Source organism: Eretmochelys imbricata, chromosome 1 (assembly GCF_965152235.1).
Source record: "Eretmochelys imbricata isolate rEreImb1 chromosome 1, rEreImb1.hap1, whole genome shotgun sequence".
NCBI classification, from domain to species: Eukaryota; Metazoa; Chordata; order Testudines; family Cheloniidae; genus Eretmochelys; species Eretmochelys imbricata.
In genome coordinates this window covers 340,669,071-340,687,243 of record NC_135572.1, presented here as the reverse complement: position 1 = coordinate 340,687,243, position 18,173 = coordinate 340,669,071, and the positions used below count along the sequence as shown (strand labels likewise).

The 18,173-nt window shown below is 40.0% G+C and overlaps 1 protein-coding gene across 1 annotated transcript in view; it reads left to right on the top strand.

Annotated features, from left to right (window-relative positions):
• Positions 1-18,173, top strand: part of PCLO (piccolo presynaptic cytomatrix protein) — a 535,987-nt gene that overhangs the window by 243,979 nt on the left and 273,835 nt on the right. The window contains exons 5-7 of the mRNA XM_077807877.1: positions 1,106-2,104; positions 10,282-15,391; positions 15,761-17,772. Coding sequence (XP_077664003.1) covers positions 1,106-2,104; positions 10,282-15,391; positions 15,761-17,772 — 8,121 coding nt within the window. The remainder of the gene's footprint in view (positions 1-1,105; positions 2,105-10,281; positions 15,392-15,760; positions 17,773-18,173) is intronic.

Here is an 18,173-nt window from a genome sequence, read left to right as displayed (position 1 = left end):
CTGATAGTTTTCTTCAGCCACAGTTTTCTAATATATTATTACTATCACTGTTATTTCTCTGTTTATTATATTATATGTTTCCAAAAAACACCGTCCGAGTGATAGGTGTTTGAACAGACATGAAGCCGCTGGGTTGGCACTATGAAGAAAATAGGAGCTCCAGTCCAAATGTGGTAAAAGAAATTGAATCTATTAGGCCTTCCCCCATCTTGCTGAAAAGAACAAAAAGAAACACACAACAAAGGTTTCTGTAATTTACAGCGTCAGGATCTTGGTCCAATAATGGGGCTCATTAGCTGGCTCTGAATTAAAGCTTCAAGGCTAACCCCTTCTCCAGAGGTTTCTGGGGGTTTTTTATACTGTTTACTATGTCTCAGGTTCCCATTTCAAACCTGCTGCAACTATAGCCAAGTGCTGCTGAAAGCAGTCTGACTCTTCTGTAACCAGGCAACCATCAACATGAGTTTATACACGGGTGCCCATTTGCCATTTGTCCTTTTCCTAGTTTTCTGAGAAAGGTAGGTAGAAAGAGAGACAGAATGCAGCAACGATTTACCAAAGGAAGAAGAAAACAAAAGAAGGATGACCTATCTTTCATTCATATCCCATTGTCTCACACACACACACTTTTACCACCCAAAACTAGAAAATCCAGAATAGAGAAAAAGAACTAATCTCTAAGGGAAAAACAGATAAACAAAAGTCCAAAGCAGTCCATTAAACAGACAGACCATCCTATTACAATGATGAACAACCATAGAGGAAGCATTGTCTCAATTTGTATAAGAGGCTTTGATAGGTTTTAGATGTTGGGCATATATGGGCAAGCTTTCTAGAAAAGGACAGCAATATTTTGGATGAAGGATAAAATTTGCAAGTGTATTTATACCCTCCTGTTACTTTGGATACATTAAATTGTTGCATTCTGTGTGGTTTAGATGAATGGTGTGAGTCTTCCAGCAAGGGAACCAGGAAAATAATTGTGTATGATGTGCATAGGATTTGGATTACAAGTACTGTAGTGACAACAGTAACAGCCAAAAGCACAAAATGATTTTACTTTCAAAAATATTTATTTTATTTAATGTTGTTTGTTATGTTATAGGTACAAGAATGGCTGTGCTTAAACTGCCAGAGACAAAGAGCAATATCGGGACAACTTGGGGATATGGGCAAAATGCCACCTCCAATGGCTGCCCCTTCACAGTTGGTATCCAAACCATCTGTTGTCCCTCAGAGCCAGCCTACGCCAACCAAGTCAGATCACCCTCAGAAAACTGCAGCACTGCCTACCCAAATAGTTGAAAAATCAAAAGAAGAACCAGGAATTCAGAAAAAAGTTCCAAAGCTTCCGCTGGGGAAATTGGCAAAGACACTTTCATCTGATAAAATCCAGCAGGGGATTCAGAAGGAAGATCCAAAACTTCAACAGGGGAAATTGGCAAAGACGCTTTCAGCTGATAAAATCCAGCAGGGGATTCAGAAGGAAGATCCAAAACTTCAACAGGGGAAATTGGCAAAGACGCTTTCAGCTGATAAAATCCAGCAGGGGATTCAGAAGGAAGATCCAAAATTCCAGCTGGGGAAACTGGTTAAGATACCATCAGCTGATAAAATCCAGCAAGCAATTCAGAAGGAAGCTCCAAAACTTCAGCAGGGGAAACTGGCAAGGAAACCCTCAGTTGATAAAATTCACCAGGGAATACAGAAGGAGGATCCAAAACAACAACAGGGGAAACTGGCAAAGACATCGTCAGTGGATAAAATTCCTCTGGAGATAAGTTCAGATGCAAAGCAACTTATAAGCAAATTGGAAGAAGACAAAAAAGGTGTACTCCCAGAAGAGAAACCATCCCTCCCAGAGGACAAAAAAGAAGACGTCAGAGTTGAGACTAAAGGACAAGATATCAAACTGAAGTTAGAAACCAAAGTACCTCCTGAGGAATTGCAAGTTAAAAAACAAGAGGAGATTAAGAAGGAAGATTTGACCACTGGGATTCCACAAATGGCATCCAAACATGAAAAAATTCAGAAAGAAGAAACCCTAGCTCAAGTGGCACCTTTGCCAAGACCTGATCATGTGGAAACAGTGAAAGAAAAAACGGTAAGATTTTTTTTCTTTTCCATTTGCTACAGTAGGCAATAAAGGACCTGCTACTGCAAACCCTTACTTATGTGAGTGGTCCTTATTCTCAAAGCCATTGCAATGACATGGGATGACTCTCACTGGTAAGGGTGAAGACTCCTGTCAGTAAGGATTTGCGCAACAGGTGCATAGTGCCCTTGTGTGTGGTTTTTCATTTGAGTTTGCATAATTTTCAATCTCTACAGTTCAGAACAGACACTAAACCAAAATTGCTTTTTTGAAGTCAGATTCAAACCTTTCTCTTTTTTTAATGGCGGTTATAGATTCCTTTAGGCTTTTGTTCAGTTTTAATCATTGAAGCTGATACACACTTTTCATAGATCTCAATCCCTGGAGGAACCAAGCTGCAACAATGTTTCACTCTGTTAATGACTGTTTTCACTCATCTCTCTTGATTATTTTTTGCTATAGAGATTTTGATTTGGAAGAAGTGACCAGTATAAATTATAAAATAGCTATATTTCTTAGTCCAGAAATGGTGGGCAAACGTGCTGATTTCATGGGCATTGGCCCACCAAAGGCAAATGGGATTTGCATGATACAGGAGTCTGCAATACTGGATCCCAGTACAGGATTATTGCTATGTTTTGTAGTAAATTTACATACATAATATATAACTCAGCCACATTGTATAACTTATTTCCTTCTCTTGTGGAAAATTGCATGTCTTCAAGTACAAGTTATATATGGACTTTCCATTCACATAAATCAATGAGTGTTAGCATGTACGAACTGATATACCTGGCTGCACTGTACAGATACATTTGCTGTATGTACAGTAATTGTTAAGCCATCATCAACTAAATGTGGTTAAAGAAATGATTTATACATATTTTGTGGGAGATGAAAAATTGTGCTCTTTTTAATTAACCTTGAACTAGTGAATGATCATTCATTGCAAAAGTATTGGGGTGGGTGAAAGGAAATTCTTTCATGTCTTCCAAGTATGCTATAAAGCTTCCAAATAGAGCTGGTCTATTTTTCAACAACAAAACCTACCAAAATATTTTGGCTGAAAACTGAGAGAGCTTGATTTGGAAATGTAGTTGTAGTGGGAGTTGCAATTTGGGTGCCTCATACTCCCATTCTCTTCTGTCATACAGACTCCCTGGCTGGACTACAGCTAACATGATACACCATGGTCTCCCCTTGTGGTGAGGAGATGTAATTGAACCATGGGAGTCCTAGCCATGATGCATCATGGGAGATGAGAAGATGCATTTTAAAAATGGGAGCCCAGTCAGTCTACAGAGAAGGTTGGGGTTGTAAGGAAATGGGACTACAACTCTCATGAGGCACAGTGGCAGCATATCCAAAACAACAAATTTTAATTTTTGGCTGAAAGATTTCATTTTGGGGGCATTTGATTTTTCAACACAAATCTGAATTTTCCATGGACAAGAGATGCTTTTTCACAAAATATTTTGTTTTATAAAAAATCTAATTTTCTGTCAAACAACATTTCTGATGGATAATTTTAAACCAGCCTGATTCTTCAATTTCTATAATTTCATTTTGTATTTTGTATGCAAACGCTAAAAAATGTTGCCTAGTGTTTAGGGCATAGGTCTGAGATTCCAGGGTTTCTAGTTCTCACACTCATACTATAATCATGGTGTTTCACCTGATTTCTGTATAGTAAACTTGCTCACTTTATTCTTGTGATAATACCACTGAATACTTATTACAATCAAGGAGACTACTGGAATGAATATGATGAATGGTATTTAGCCTTCTGTACCTCACTTTACTGATCTATAAAATGAATATGATGGTAAATATGTACTCCACATTACCAGAGTGAAGCTTTGGCCTTTACTTAGGTAATATTTATAAAGCATTTGGAGTTGCACACATGATAGGAGCTACTTAAATATATATAATATTTATTATTATAATTTTATTTATTAAAACCAGAACTCTTTGAAACAGCACACATTTTTATAAAGAATACCAATTTTTAAAAGCAAGGATTACATTATTTTTTTCCTTTCCTTCTTTCTTTGGTCACCGGGGAAATCCTTCTTAGTTTCTACCAATGAGGAAATAAATTGTACATCTGTTATTTTGTTTCCTAAAAGCAATTATGATAATTTATTGTTATTTATTGAACACCATTAATGTTTTCTCTGAAGTACAACAAACGGCAGGAGATACAATCTTGCCCCAGGGCTCTTGTAATCTAAGTAAAACAGAATATAACAATTTGAGTAGATTGCACATTTACACCTCTTGATTTGGTGCAGGTCAATCTCCAGGCAGTGCAGAATATTTTTTAAAATGAATTTTGGAGAGGAATAGTTTAAAGGATTTCTGTAAGAAGTATTTTTAAAGTAGGGATTTGAGTGAAAAGGTAATAAATTTTTGCACTTACAGTTGCTATATGCAGTTTGCTATCTCTATGCAAACATTAATTAATTCTCACAGTATTCCCATGAGATAGACCAATATTAGTATTCCCATTTAACAGAGAGTGAAACTAAAACACACATTGCAGCCGAGGTGCGTGGTTTCAGCACGTGATCAGAGTTAGCTTTAATCAAGCTAGCATGAGTACCATTAGTGAAGTCACAACAGCAGGCTTCAGCACAGTCTGTACAAGCCCAGCTGGAACCCTGGGTACTTACACGGGTGGCTAGCCCATGCTGACACCTGTGTGCCACAGCTTCACTGCGGTTGGTACTTGCACGAGCTAGATTAAAGCTATATTGGGTGTGTTTACACGTGCTGTCATCACACCTCCAACTGCAACATATACATACCCATACAGAGGTCCTCATCCACAGCCCAGTAACATCAATGGCAATGCTTCCCTGGGCTTTGGATCAGATTCTGAAGGACTTGCCCAAAGCCACTGAGTCAGTAATAAGAACTGGAGTACTTGTGGCACCTTAGACTAACAAATTTATTTGAGCATAAGCTTTCGTGAGTTAGTCTCTAAAGTGCCACAAGTACTCCTTTTCTTTTAACAAATATACAGGTGCCAAAATGTGTATGTTCTTCTCATTGGTTAAAATCTTACACAACCACTGGTCTTGCTAGTAATTCATTGTTTCTTAATTAGACCTGATTCAGAAAAAGTTTGACCAGAACATTTTCCATTGGAGAATTCAGTTCTATTGACATTTAAACAATTTAAAAATTGCATCAATTTTGCCAGAATTTCATTTAATTGAATAAAAGTTCCAACAATATTGAAACATCCTGTTTTGAAGTTATAACGAAATGTCACAATTTTTTCCTTTCAAAATGTCTTTTTGTTATGATTTATTTTTTATTTGTACTATATTATATTTTATTTTTTTAAAAAAAGGTTTTTACCAATCCAAAACTACTACTTCTAAAAAAATTATTTCTCAGAGAATATCAAAATTTTCGGGTTTAATTCCTAATCAGAATGAAAATAGATTTTTAAATCTCCAACTCTTTAACAAAATAGAGTTTCCATTCTCTCCACAGGTCTGTTCTTAATCCTTGTAAGAATGACTCAGTCTTAGAAAATTTATATAGCATACCTTTTTAAACATTCATTTTCTTTTGAACAATATTCTAATTCAATCTAAATAATTTGACATCTGTAAGCAATTTAGCCACAAAACATTTAAATATTACCCTCTCTACTTAGTAATATCATTCCTACCATACCAGGGAATATTATAAAGAGTTACCTTGAACAACATTGTCAGAATCTGAGTGATGGATAAATATGTAAGAATAAGGGGGATTTTGAAAATGAAAAACTCGCAGGAAATAGTTAATAATACCTAGCTCTTATACAGTGCTTGTCAAAGGACGGCAGTATCACCATCCCCCTTTAACAGATTGGGTAACAGACACACCACTTCTAGTTAACACACAGGTAAAGTGACTTCCTCAAGACTGTCCAGCAGGTGAGTGGCAGAACCAAGGAGAGAACCCGAGTCTCCTGAGTCTCAGTTAACTGCTCCAGCTGTTCGGCCATACCTGCCTCTAAGGCTGTAGTGGTTTAGAGTTGTAAACAGAGGGTTTCATTGCTGTAATATAGGTACCTCCTACACATCTTTAATTTTCATAAGAATGAAAATGAAAACTGAAAATGTAGCCTCCAATTCCATGGAAAAATAATCTTGTCCTATGCCAATAGAAAGACGTTACCATTGAGTTATGGTTTAAATTGGCAATTTAAGCAGGGTTTAAATTGGCAAGCTTACGGAAAGAAGGCCCTGTAGGTTTGTACACCATTCCGGAAGGCCTGCTGAGCTTGATTGTATGAACCTGAGTCCCTCCTAGTTGTGACAGTGAAGCAGTTATATGTTTGCCATCAACTTCAGGCACCTAATGTTGTTCTCTGACAGTGGTAACAGTAATTTCACCATCGCACCTACATAGCCCTCACGCGCACGGTATTTTCCTTCAAATATCATCATTCATCTAAAACAGTTGTTCTACAATTATAATTTCCTTGAATGTAAGAAGTGATGTGAGGCATGCAATGATACATCACAGGTGAATTAGATGTATGTTGCCTCAAAACTCTATGATGTGTCTTATTATATTTGCATGATGTGTATCACCAGACACGCAACTATACACATGGGCGTAAGGCATAAAATAAATTCTTGTAAATTGTGCTCCTCCCATAGTAGATTTTTAAAAGTCTCATTACATATAGTCTTATCACTAATAGAAGCACCTTAATATTTTAGCGCAAATTCTGCTCCCTGGTTGTGCAATGTGGAACTCCTCTGCACAATGCAGGACCCTATTACAGACTGCACAATTCCATGAGCAGAGCTCCCACTGGTAGCAAGGGGAGCTCTGTGCAGAGAATGCAGTAAGAACGCTTATTGCGGATTAGAGACTAAATGTTTATAAGCTGTCATCTCATTTGTTATACAGTGATTATAAGAGAGGCTGTTTCTAGGCAAGGGACCAAAGGGCACAGCAGAGCTTGGACTGGCAGTGTTCAACCCTGGAATGACAGGCAGTAAAAATACCTCTAGCTCTCTTAGCTTGTTCTGTCAGGGGATAGCTGCTGCTGTCAGGGCTATCCATGGAGTCCAAAATTACAGTTTGGACTCCATAGATAGCCCTGACAGCAGCAGCTACAAGGGGATGGGCTTGAATCAATCCATCTCCTGGCTGCCCTGACCACTCATCCTTTCTGGTCTATGCTTACTGGCTCCAGATCACAGCAAAACAGAGGCGACTGTCCCTTCTGGGAGGACTTTCCACAGCCAGGAACCTACAGCCCAGGTTCCACTGGCTTTCACCAATGAGACCCAGTGAGGCAGTCAAGCCCTAGGAGTCTGTTTGATCATGATCAATGTGTTAATTTAATATCTCATAAAATTTATCCATGTAAGCCTCTATCTTATAAAAGCTAAATCATTCAAGGTAGATTTTGAATGAGGAGGTATAAAGTTTCAGGGGTATGTCTACACTTTGAGCTGGGGGTGTCAAGGAGGTATAGTCATGCTAGTTCTCATTGCATTAGAGAGCTAAAAACAGAATCTAGCTGCAGTAGTGCGAGTGGCAGGAGGCATAGCTGCCCCAAGTACAAGCCCATGGGAGACCCTAAGCACGTACTGAGGGTGGCTGGCCCATCCTGCAGCTCATACTGCTGCAGCTACGCTCTATTTTTAGCATGGATGCTCAATCAGCGCCCTGACGAGTGTGTCTCCTTGAGGTGGGACTCACACCCCGATCTCCAAGTGCAGATATACCTTAGGTGTGAGAACCTCATGGAAAAGTTCAGGTGGCTAAAATAGGACATAGACATGCTCTGAAAAATTTCCCATAAATGCTTCCTTTGTTGGAAAAAGGAAAGAAAACAGGCAAACCTGTTTTTTTTTAAAAAGTTATACTTTAGTGTGGACCTTATACGAAGATTAGATGTGATGCTGTCATTAAGGGCCTGTTGATTTCCAGGGTAGTTTTCCCTGAGTAAGGAGAGATAAATGATGTCCTGGGTCATACTGATTTCCCAATTGTTACTGAACAAAAAATGTTTGGAGTCCAATAGATAAATTCTCAATAGCATTTTAGTGTCAGGGTTATCACCAGAATTGTCAAAAGAAGTAGAATGCATCTGATGAAGTGAGCTGTAGCTCACAAAAGCTTATGCTCAAATAAATTTGTTAGTCTCTGAGGTGCCACAAGTACTCCTTTTCTTTTTGCGGATACAGACTAACATGGCTGCTACTCTGAAACCAAAAGAAGTGAGTACTTCTTGTGGCACATACCTTAGAAAATACAATGGCATCGGTCCTGATATCAGATATTTGGGCACACGCTATTGGTAAAAAGAGGTTAATTTAAAGGTTAATACCTAACTTTGCAAAGTGTACAATAAAGCATTCCAATGTAGCTGAGACTGATACCAATGTATTAATATAACATTAATTAATATACAGGATGAATACTGTAGTTGTTTTAGCACAGAGTATCTATACACACACAACACATCCAGCACAGTGATAACGTGCCTTGAATATAAATCATAATAATTTTAAAAATCTCACCCTGATTAATCATCAAAACTGTAATAATTGGCAATAAGAATTATTTTTCTACAAGCGGTTTTTTAATGGAATTGCAAATAAACTCTGTATAATTAAAAAGATCTGAAGGTAAATGTAAGTGTAATAGTAAAAGTAACCATTTACCCCATTTCAATAACAGATTAGCTTCACAATAAGTTTCAATTAAAAACAACTTTTTTCTGAAAAAATAAGTAGACAAAACAAATCAGTCATTTGCTGTAGTCCAGGGATGGCCAATATTGGTCAGCACAGGTGACGAATATTGCTTAGTTATTTACTGAAGGCATAAACCTGCGTAATGAACTTGTCTTGGCATGGGGGGCAGGAGGCTTTTGGACAGTGGCTTTCAAGATGCCAGTGGAGGCAGGGACACTTGTCAGTGAAAAGTGGGATATGTTGTCAGCTAGGAGGCAGGATGGGTGCCTGTCATTTAGGGGAGGATGACATATTTTATTAGCTGGATGGAGAGGTGGCTTGGGGGCCCTTGTCACTAAGAGGTGTAGGAATGTTTGGGGAGAGAGTTTGGGGGATAAGTCTCATTCAGAAACAGGGGGATCCTTGGGGTGAAGATATTGCCACAAGGGATAGATGGGTGGTTTTGTCACCTTGAAAGGGGGCTAGAAGCACTTGGTCATGTATGGAAAGTTCTGGAAGTTAGGATGGTAGTCAGGGACTTTTAACTAGTGATAAGGAAAGCTATTACAACTGGGAAGATTGTGTTGTTTTTGGTTTTGAGTTAGGTGTGTCTGCCCCGTAGGCTTTTTTCTCTTCTCTTCAGATCACTGGCTGGCCTTCCTGTTTTTCTCCTTATGACTCCATTTTTCTAGCAGCAGCACCTACCTACATTACAAAGGAACCTAGAGCACATCGGCTTCTGTACTGGGAAAATTCCTACCAGTTGAATTTTTGTGCACTCTGCCAGGCAGTAGATTCTGTGGTGTTCCAGATCCCATTCACTCACTTCAATATCTCATGCATTCTGCTTCATGCTAGAGAGTTCAGCAGTGTGAGGCAGAAACCAAAGGCCCATCGTCCTGGCAGGTGAGGTTATTCTTGGGAATGGGAGATTACATCGGGAAAGAAGGCGATAGATGCCAGAAATGCTGCAGGCTGAGATATAGGAATCCCTGTTCTACTATATCTACAACTACTTAGTCAGCTTTGTATCCTAGGTGATAAAAAACCACATTTAAACTAAATGTGATAAAAAACCACATCAAAACCTTGCAATGATCATCTACTACTATGCAACAGACTATAATTAGAAAGTGTTCTGAAAGATAGAGGACTACAGTATTTATTTATGTTTAAAAATAAAAGATCATCCTTAAGCACCTAACATGATTAAATCAGTTGCCTGTGTGAACTGTCATGTAAAGCATAATTAGATTAAATTGAAAAAAACCCTCATAATTTGAGGATTTTTTAAAAATGTTTTAAGGCTTTGCATACCAAAATTAGTGTTTCATTAATTTATGGTTTATTCTTCTTCTGGTTTAAAATACTTCTTATCATAATGGGGACATTAACTCTTCTTTGAGAAAAAGCTTTGTATGTAATTGCCTGGCAACATTAAGAATTGATATATATATATACATATTTATTTTCTAGGAGCAGGAGGTTGACAAATCAGACACATCAATCTCTCAGCAACAGAGAAGTCCACAAGGTCTGAGTGACACTGGGTATTCTTCTGATGGGATATCGAGTTCACTTGGTGAAATTCCAAGTCTTATCCCCAGTGATGAAAAAGATTTACTCAAGGAACTTTCTAAAAAAGATACTTTTTCGCAAGAAGGCAGTCCTTCAAGCCCCTCAGATCTTGCCAAGTTGGAAAGTACAGTTCTATCAATTTTGGAAGCTCAGGCAAGTACACTTGCTGAGGAAGAGTCTGGGAAGACCAAAGACCTTTACGGTATATATGGCGAACAAACAAAGGATCCTCATAGAACAAAGCCTTTGCCAATGACTCCAGAACCTTACAGTTCAGATGAGGAGGATCTGGAAGACATTCAAGAAGAAGATGAAGAAGGTCTTGAAGAAGATGGAAAACAAAGTGTTCCAACTCAGAAAGACTATAAGGAAAAGACGGATGCAGTAGATGATATATCAACAAGAAGGCAACGCTATGATTCTGTAGAAGACAGCAGTGAGAGTGAAAACTCACCTGTCCCAAGGAGAAAAAGACGAACTAGTGTTGGCTCTTCAAGTAGTGATGAGTACAAACGAGAAGACAGTCTAGGATCAGGTGATGATGAAGACTTCATTAGAAAACAAATTATAGAAATGAGTGCTGATGAAGATGCCTCAGGTTCTGAAGATGATGAATTCATTAGGAACCAGCTTAAAGAAATCAGTGTCACTGAAAGCCAAAAGAAGGAAGAAGTGAAAGTCAAAGCTAAAGGGACAGCTGGAAAACATAGAAGGATGATGCGAAAAAGTAGCACAACCTATGATGAGGATGCTGGAAGGCGTCACTCGTGGCATGATGATGATGATGATGATGATGAAACTTTTGATGAAAGCCCTGAACCAAAATATAGGGAAACCAAAAGTCAAGACAGCGAAGAACTCACTGTAACTGGAGGAGGTGGAGGCCTTAGACGTTTCAAAACAATAGAACTCAACAGCACAATAACAAATACATATTCTGAGGAATCTGAACCACAGAAGGGTAGCTTATATTTTGATGAAGAGCCAGAGCTAGAGATGGAGAGTCTTACAGATTCACCAGAAGACAGATCCAGGGGAGAAGGGTCTTCTAGTTTGCACGCCTCCAGTTTTACTCCAGGTACATCTCCCACATCTGTGTCATCTCTTGATGAAGATAGTGACAGCAGTCCTAGTCACAAAAAAATGGGAGGAGAAAGCAAACAGCAGCGCAAAGCCAGACACCGGTCACATGGTCCTCTTCTTCCTACCATTGAAGACTCTTCAGAAGAAGAGGAGCTAAGGGAGGAAGAAGAGCTGCTAAAGGAACAAGAGAAACAACGTGAATTAGAACAGCAGCAAAGAAAGAGTTCTAGCAAAAAATCTAAGAAAGACAAAGATGAACTAAGAGCACAGAGAAGACGGGAACGTCCAAAGACCCCACCAAGTAATCTTTCTCCTATTGAAGATGCATCTCCAACAGAAGAGTTACGACAGGCAGCAGAAATGGAGGAGCTGCACCGATCTTCTTGTTCTGAATATTCACCAAGTATTGAGTCAGATCCTGAAGGATTTGAAATCAGCCCAGAAAAAATAATAGAAGTGCAAAAGGTTTATAAGTTGCCTACAGCTGTCTCTTTATATTCTCCAACAGATGAACAACCTGTTGGGGTCCTAAAAGAAGAAAGTAGCCAAAAAACATTAAAAAGTGCTGAAGAGGTATATGAGGAAATGATGCACAAATCCCATAAATCCAAACTATTTCAAAGTACAAATGAAAAAGAAGTATTTGAAAAAGACTCTTTATATGGTGGCATGTTAATAGAGGATTATATTTATGAATCTTTAGTAGAGGACACATATAATGGAACTATTGATGCTAATCTTGTAATGAGACAAGATGAAAGTAGTGAATTTATTCAGCAGAGAGGGAGAGAAAAAAAAATAAAACCTCCAGATCAGATTTATGAAGAAACTATGCAGAAAATTGTAGATCGACAGAGAGACTATTACAGTGTAGAGCCTTTGCATTCAATTGTGCCCCAAGAAGACATTGTGTCTAGTTCTTACATTATACCAGAAAGTCATGAGATAGTTGTACTTGACAGTGTAGTAACTTCCACCACTGAGGAAAAGCAGTTGTTAGATGCAGATGCTGCTTATGAGGAGCTTATGAAACGACAAAGAATGCAGCTAACGCCAGGCTCCAGTCCAACTCAGCCGACATCTGATTTAATTCCTGCACCAGATACAACCGTATTTATAGTTAGAGATATAGTGGATGGTGAATCTTTAGCGTCAAGTGCTCCTATGACAGTTTCAGATACAGCTTCAGTCAGCAGCACAGTGCTTTCTATTCCAGATGTTAAAATAACTCAGCACTTTACTACAGAAAAAATAGAAGATGAATACCTAACAGATTATGCCAGAGAAGTTCAGGAAATCATTTCACATGAAACATCAATGTTGACATACTCTGAGGCATCAGAAAGTGCGACATCAGTTTTACCTTATGATACACCTTCTCTAACATCATCTACATCTTCAATTTGTACCACTGAGAGCTCATCACCTATTACTGGAATAGATAGCAAAACTGCAGGTTATGTAGACATAGCAGATGTTGTAGGTAAATTAGTACATTCTGAAGGTATCAGTGCAATAGCTCAAGTTCCCTTAAGTTTCACAAAAGAATATTCTGAAATAAGCACACCTTATGAACCTGTTACCGTGCCTCCTAAAAAGACAGTTGTATCCACAGATATGGCAAGTGTGGATCATGGTGTAATTTCTTTGCCTGAAGATGCACCTTCTGTCATCACAACTACGGCTATAAAACCCAAGCAATATGCTTCTGACACCACTACCTTTGATTCACCCAAACCAGAAAAAGACACAGCCAGAAAAATTAAAGGTACAGCTGATGCTGCTATTGATAAAGTACTTTCTGAGGATGTACACAAAGGAGCTGTGTTTGACATGACAAGGATTAACTTGGCTGAGGCAGCATCTGACCAACCTCCTGTGTGTATAACTTCAGAGCAAGCCCCAGTCACATCCTCTGTATCTACTACCCATGCTACAACTAAGACCAGCACAGTATCTGCATTACCATCTATTGCTTCTTCAGTTCCTACTGTAACATCCAAAGTATTCTCATTTTTTAGAAGCTCTTCTTTGGATTCTTCAGCCCAACCATCTCCACCACCTCCACCCCCTCCTCCTCCTCCACCACCTCCGCCTCCCCTACCATTACCTCCGCCTCCTCCACCAAAGCCAGCTATTTATCCCAAAAAGAAGCCACAGGTTAAGGTTCCAGTGACAACAGCTCCTGCAGTGCCACCTTCAGTTACTAGTATAGCCAGAGAGGCCACAGAGGTGTTAAAGAACAACGTGACATCTGCCCCAAAAATATACACCCCGACACCACCTCCTGTGCCACCCAAGCCATCCTTAATTCCAGCGGGGCTTGTGTTCAGTCACAGGCCCCTTGAGGTAACTAAGCCTGCCATTGCTCCTAAGCCAGCAGTTCCTCAGCTCCCAACAGCTGCTCATCAGCCAGCAGAGAAACAGCCAAAACCAACAGGTTTGTCATTGACAAGTATGACTTTGAATTTGGTCTCTTCAGCAGAGTGCAAGTTCACATCCCCTACGTCCCCTTTGTCTCCACACTCTAGCAAATCTTCACCAAGGCTGACCAAACCCTCGCAGGAAACCTATGTTGTTATCACATTGCCATCTGAACCTGGAACTCCCACAGAGTCTATAACTAGTCAAGTTATTACCAGTTGGCCTTTTGGATCATCCTCTAAGGAACAGCTCCCCCAAAATGTGCAGCCTCTGTTTACTCCATCTATGAAAGCTATGGAGATTCAAAGTATGGCAGATCACAGCATGTATGTTTCAGGTTCTTTGCAGACACTTTCCACTGTTCCTGTCACAGCACAATCAACTTTTGAAACAGTCCCCAGTTCGGTAACACAGTTAATAACAACAGAGGTGACCAAAACTACAGTGTCTGTGGTTAAAAGCTCAGTTCCCACTGTTGGTTTAGGTAGTGTCTCCATTACTATACCTCCAGAGCCAACACATATAGGTGAGCCTCCTAGGTGTAGAGAGAATGGAAGATTCCATCTCTTTGGTGATGTTATTGACCTTCGTACTTTAACTAAAATGGATATTGAAATGACAGACAGCTGTATGGATCTGTCTGCTGCTCCCATGGATGTGAGAAGACAAACTATGTCAAGTGATATATGTGGGCGGCCAGTAAGTGCAGTCCAACCAGCTATCATAAATCTTAGCACTGTGTCAGCTGCAGAACCCTCTCTAGCACTAGTCTCAGAAACGGTAACGATAATGACCTGCGCAGCTGCTGTAAGTTACACATCAAGTACAGAGAGCCTTGTAGATCTGGGGCATGCAATGACAACACCACTGCAGCTGACAACGTCAAAACATTTTGAGCCTGCATACAGACTAACAGGCAGCCAGGCATTCTCTACAGGTAGAGATGAAGTGCCAATAAACTTATCCCTGGGTACCTCAACACATGCAGTATCATGGGCTACTGCAATACCTGTTACTGTACCTCCTGTTGGTATGACAAATGGGTGGACCGATGTCTCCACATCCCAGGAGCTAATGGAGAGTGGAGCAGTTGACCTTAGCACCACAAAATCCCACAGAACAGTGGTGACAGTGGATGAAGTTACCTCAGGAGTTGTCACCAGTGTAATAGAAGAAGATGAAAAGCCCGTTGATCTGACTGCAGGGAGAAGAGCTGTTTGTTGTGATGTGGTTTATAAATTGCCATTTGGCAGTAGCTGTACAGCACAGCAGCCTCCAACCACACTGCCTGAAGATCGATTTGGTTACAGAGATGACCATTATCAGTATGATCGCTCAGGGCCATATGGGTACAGAGGATTTGGAGGTATGAAACCATCCATGTCTGACACTAATTTATCAGAAGCTGGTCTTTTTGTATACAAAAGCAAGAATAGCTTTGATTATCGAGTTGGGGCAACAGATGCAGCAGTAGATCTAACTTCTGGAAGAGTCACTACAGGTCAGTATGAAACAGCGGCAGATCTTTCTTTAAAATATAATTGTGGCGTTCCTCATCTCATATCAGGATAATTTTTTTTTAAATTTTTCCTACTGTAATTATGTTTTCTGTTGGACAGTGTGACACATTAGTCTGGATTATACATGTATTTTATTTCTTCATTTTACATATGTGTTTTGCACAGAGGTCCTGCATGTGCCTGCATGTTCAGCAATGCTTTTTTCTTCACGTCTAAAGTAAATCATTAACCTGAAGATTTGCATGCAGTTCCCCACCCCTGTTTAATTCATCAAGATGGGATGGCTTTCAGAATCCACAAAGCAGCCTTCTTTTGGGGGACTGGACTATAACTCTGCCCTGTAATTTCAGGTGAGGTAATGGATTACTCAAGCAAGACCACTGGTCCTTATCCAGAGACTCGGCAAGTGATTTCAGGCATCGGGATTAGTGCACCACAGTATTCCCAAGCAAGAATAGTACCGTCTCTGGGATCCCAGTATGGTGTTGGAAGTGTGTTACGATCCTCTAATGGTGTTGTTTATTCCTCAGTTGCAACTCCAATCCCAGCCACATTTGCCATAACCACACAGCCTGGTTCTATTTTCAGTACAACTGTCAGAGATTTATCTGCTGTCCAAACGATTGATTCGGTGTCCTCATTGTCAACCTTGCAACAGAATCAGCCTCTTCCAAGATCATACAGTTTCTTGACAACAGTGGCAGCTGAAAAAGACAATGCAATTACTGGCATTGATATTGACACAGGGTTGCAACCTGCCACTATAGAAACTATTACCACTGAGCCAACTAACTTGATGCCTGCTTTAACTACAGCTTCTGAAGCTTTTGCAGATATAATTGAAGATGAAGTTGCACTTCTCGTTGCCCCTGAAGAAGACAAACAGCAGCAGCTTGACTTGCAGCGTGAACTGCTTGAGCTTGAGAAACTTAAGCAGCAGCGCTTTGCAGAGGAACTAGAGTGGGAACGTCAGGAAATCCAAAGGTTTAGAGAACAAGAAAAGTTAATGGTCCAAAAAAAACTTGAGGAGTTGCAATCCATGAAGCACCATCTCTTATTTCAGCAAGAAGAGGAGCGACAAGCTCAATTCATGATGAGGCAGGAAACCTTAGCCCAGCAGCAGTTACAGCTTGAACAATTTCAACAACTTCAACAGCAGCTTCATCAGCAGCTGGAAGAGCAAAAAATTCGCCAGATATATCAGTATAATTATGACCCTTCTGGAACTGTCTCTCCACAAACAAGCACAGACCAAGCCCTTCTGGAAGGGCAGTATGCTGCTACAGAAAATGGCCCATTTTGGACTAGCGATGACCCAAACACCACAGCTTCCACTGTGTTGGGCATTGAAATTCCACAAAGCCAAACATGGTACACAGTTCAGTCAGATGGCATTACCCAATATATATCTAGGCCTGGTATGCTAAGCTCTGTTTCAGAAATGTCTCTTAAGGACATTGATGTGAGAGAAGAGAAACAACTGAAAAAGAGGAGCTCCATGCCAAAATTGCGTGGTCAGTATGACAAGCTTGATGAGACTCTGGAAGAAGAGCCCAGTTGTTTTAAAAAAATAGTGGACAGTGGAGTACAAACTGATGATGAAGATGGTGCAGACAGAAGTTACGCAAACAGGAGAAGGAGAACTAAGAAAAGCGTTGACACAAGTGTTCAGACGGATGATGAAGATCAAGATGAATGGGATCTTTCTAACAGATCAAGAAGAAAGTCTCGTGTTGGGAAATATAACGAAGGTACCACTGAGGTAGACAAAGCTAAGCCATTTTCCAAAGTGTCTAGCATTGCAGTTCAGACAGTGGCAGAGATCTCTGTACAGACAGAACCTGTAGGGACGGTACGAACACCTTCAATAAGGGCCAGGCTGGATGCTAAGGTTGAAATCATTAAACATATTTCAGCTCCAGAGAAGACATACAAAGGAGAAAGTTTGGGATGTCAAACAGAAACAGACTCAGATCAGAGTCCCCAGTACTTGACAGCCACGTCTCCACAGAAAGATAAAAAGCGTCCAACACCATTAGAAATAGGCTATTCATCCCATCTCCGTGCAGATGCCACATTACAGGTAGTCCCTTCCCCTCCTAAATCTCCCAAAGTTCTATATTCACCCATTTCACCTGTTTCACCAAGCAAAGTTATAGAGTCTGCCTTTATACCCTATGAAAAATCCATCACTGATGACATCAGCCCTCAGAAGATGCTGCATGCTGATATTGCCAAGGGTCCTCCACCGAGCCCAAAATCTGCAAAGACGATGCAGCGCTCTATGTCGGATCCTAAGCCCTTGAGTCCAACAGCAGAAGACACTTCCAGACCTCCGTTTCAGTACGCTGAGGGATTTGTGGTAAGAATTGTTTGTTTTTTCTTTCTTTAACATCAAAACTGTGAGGTTGACTTTTTATGCAGCATGAGGGATGTTGCACTCATTAACAGGATCTGTTCACAAAAATTGTTTATACACCATGCTGAAAAAGTACCGTGATATGTCAGAAGCTTGTTGCAGTGATTATTTGTTTCGTTGCTTGTTTTGGAAAATGAAGAGAGCCTCAAATTATTTTCTCAATGGGGGATTAAAAGACACACCATGGTATCACCTAAAACTAGCAGGGTACTTACAATTTTGGATGCTAAGGTTACCACCAACATTTTTTTCAGTGAACTACATTCACATTCATTCTAACAAGGAATTTTTCCCCCACCAAGTTCCTATGCTATAGTGTGGAATGTAGATACACTAAGGTGCTG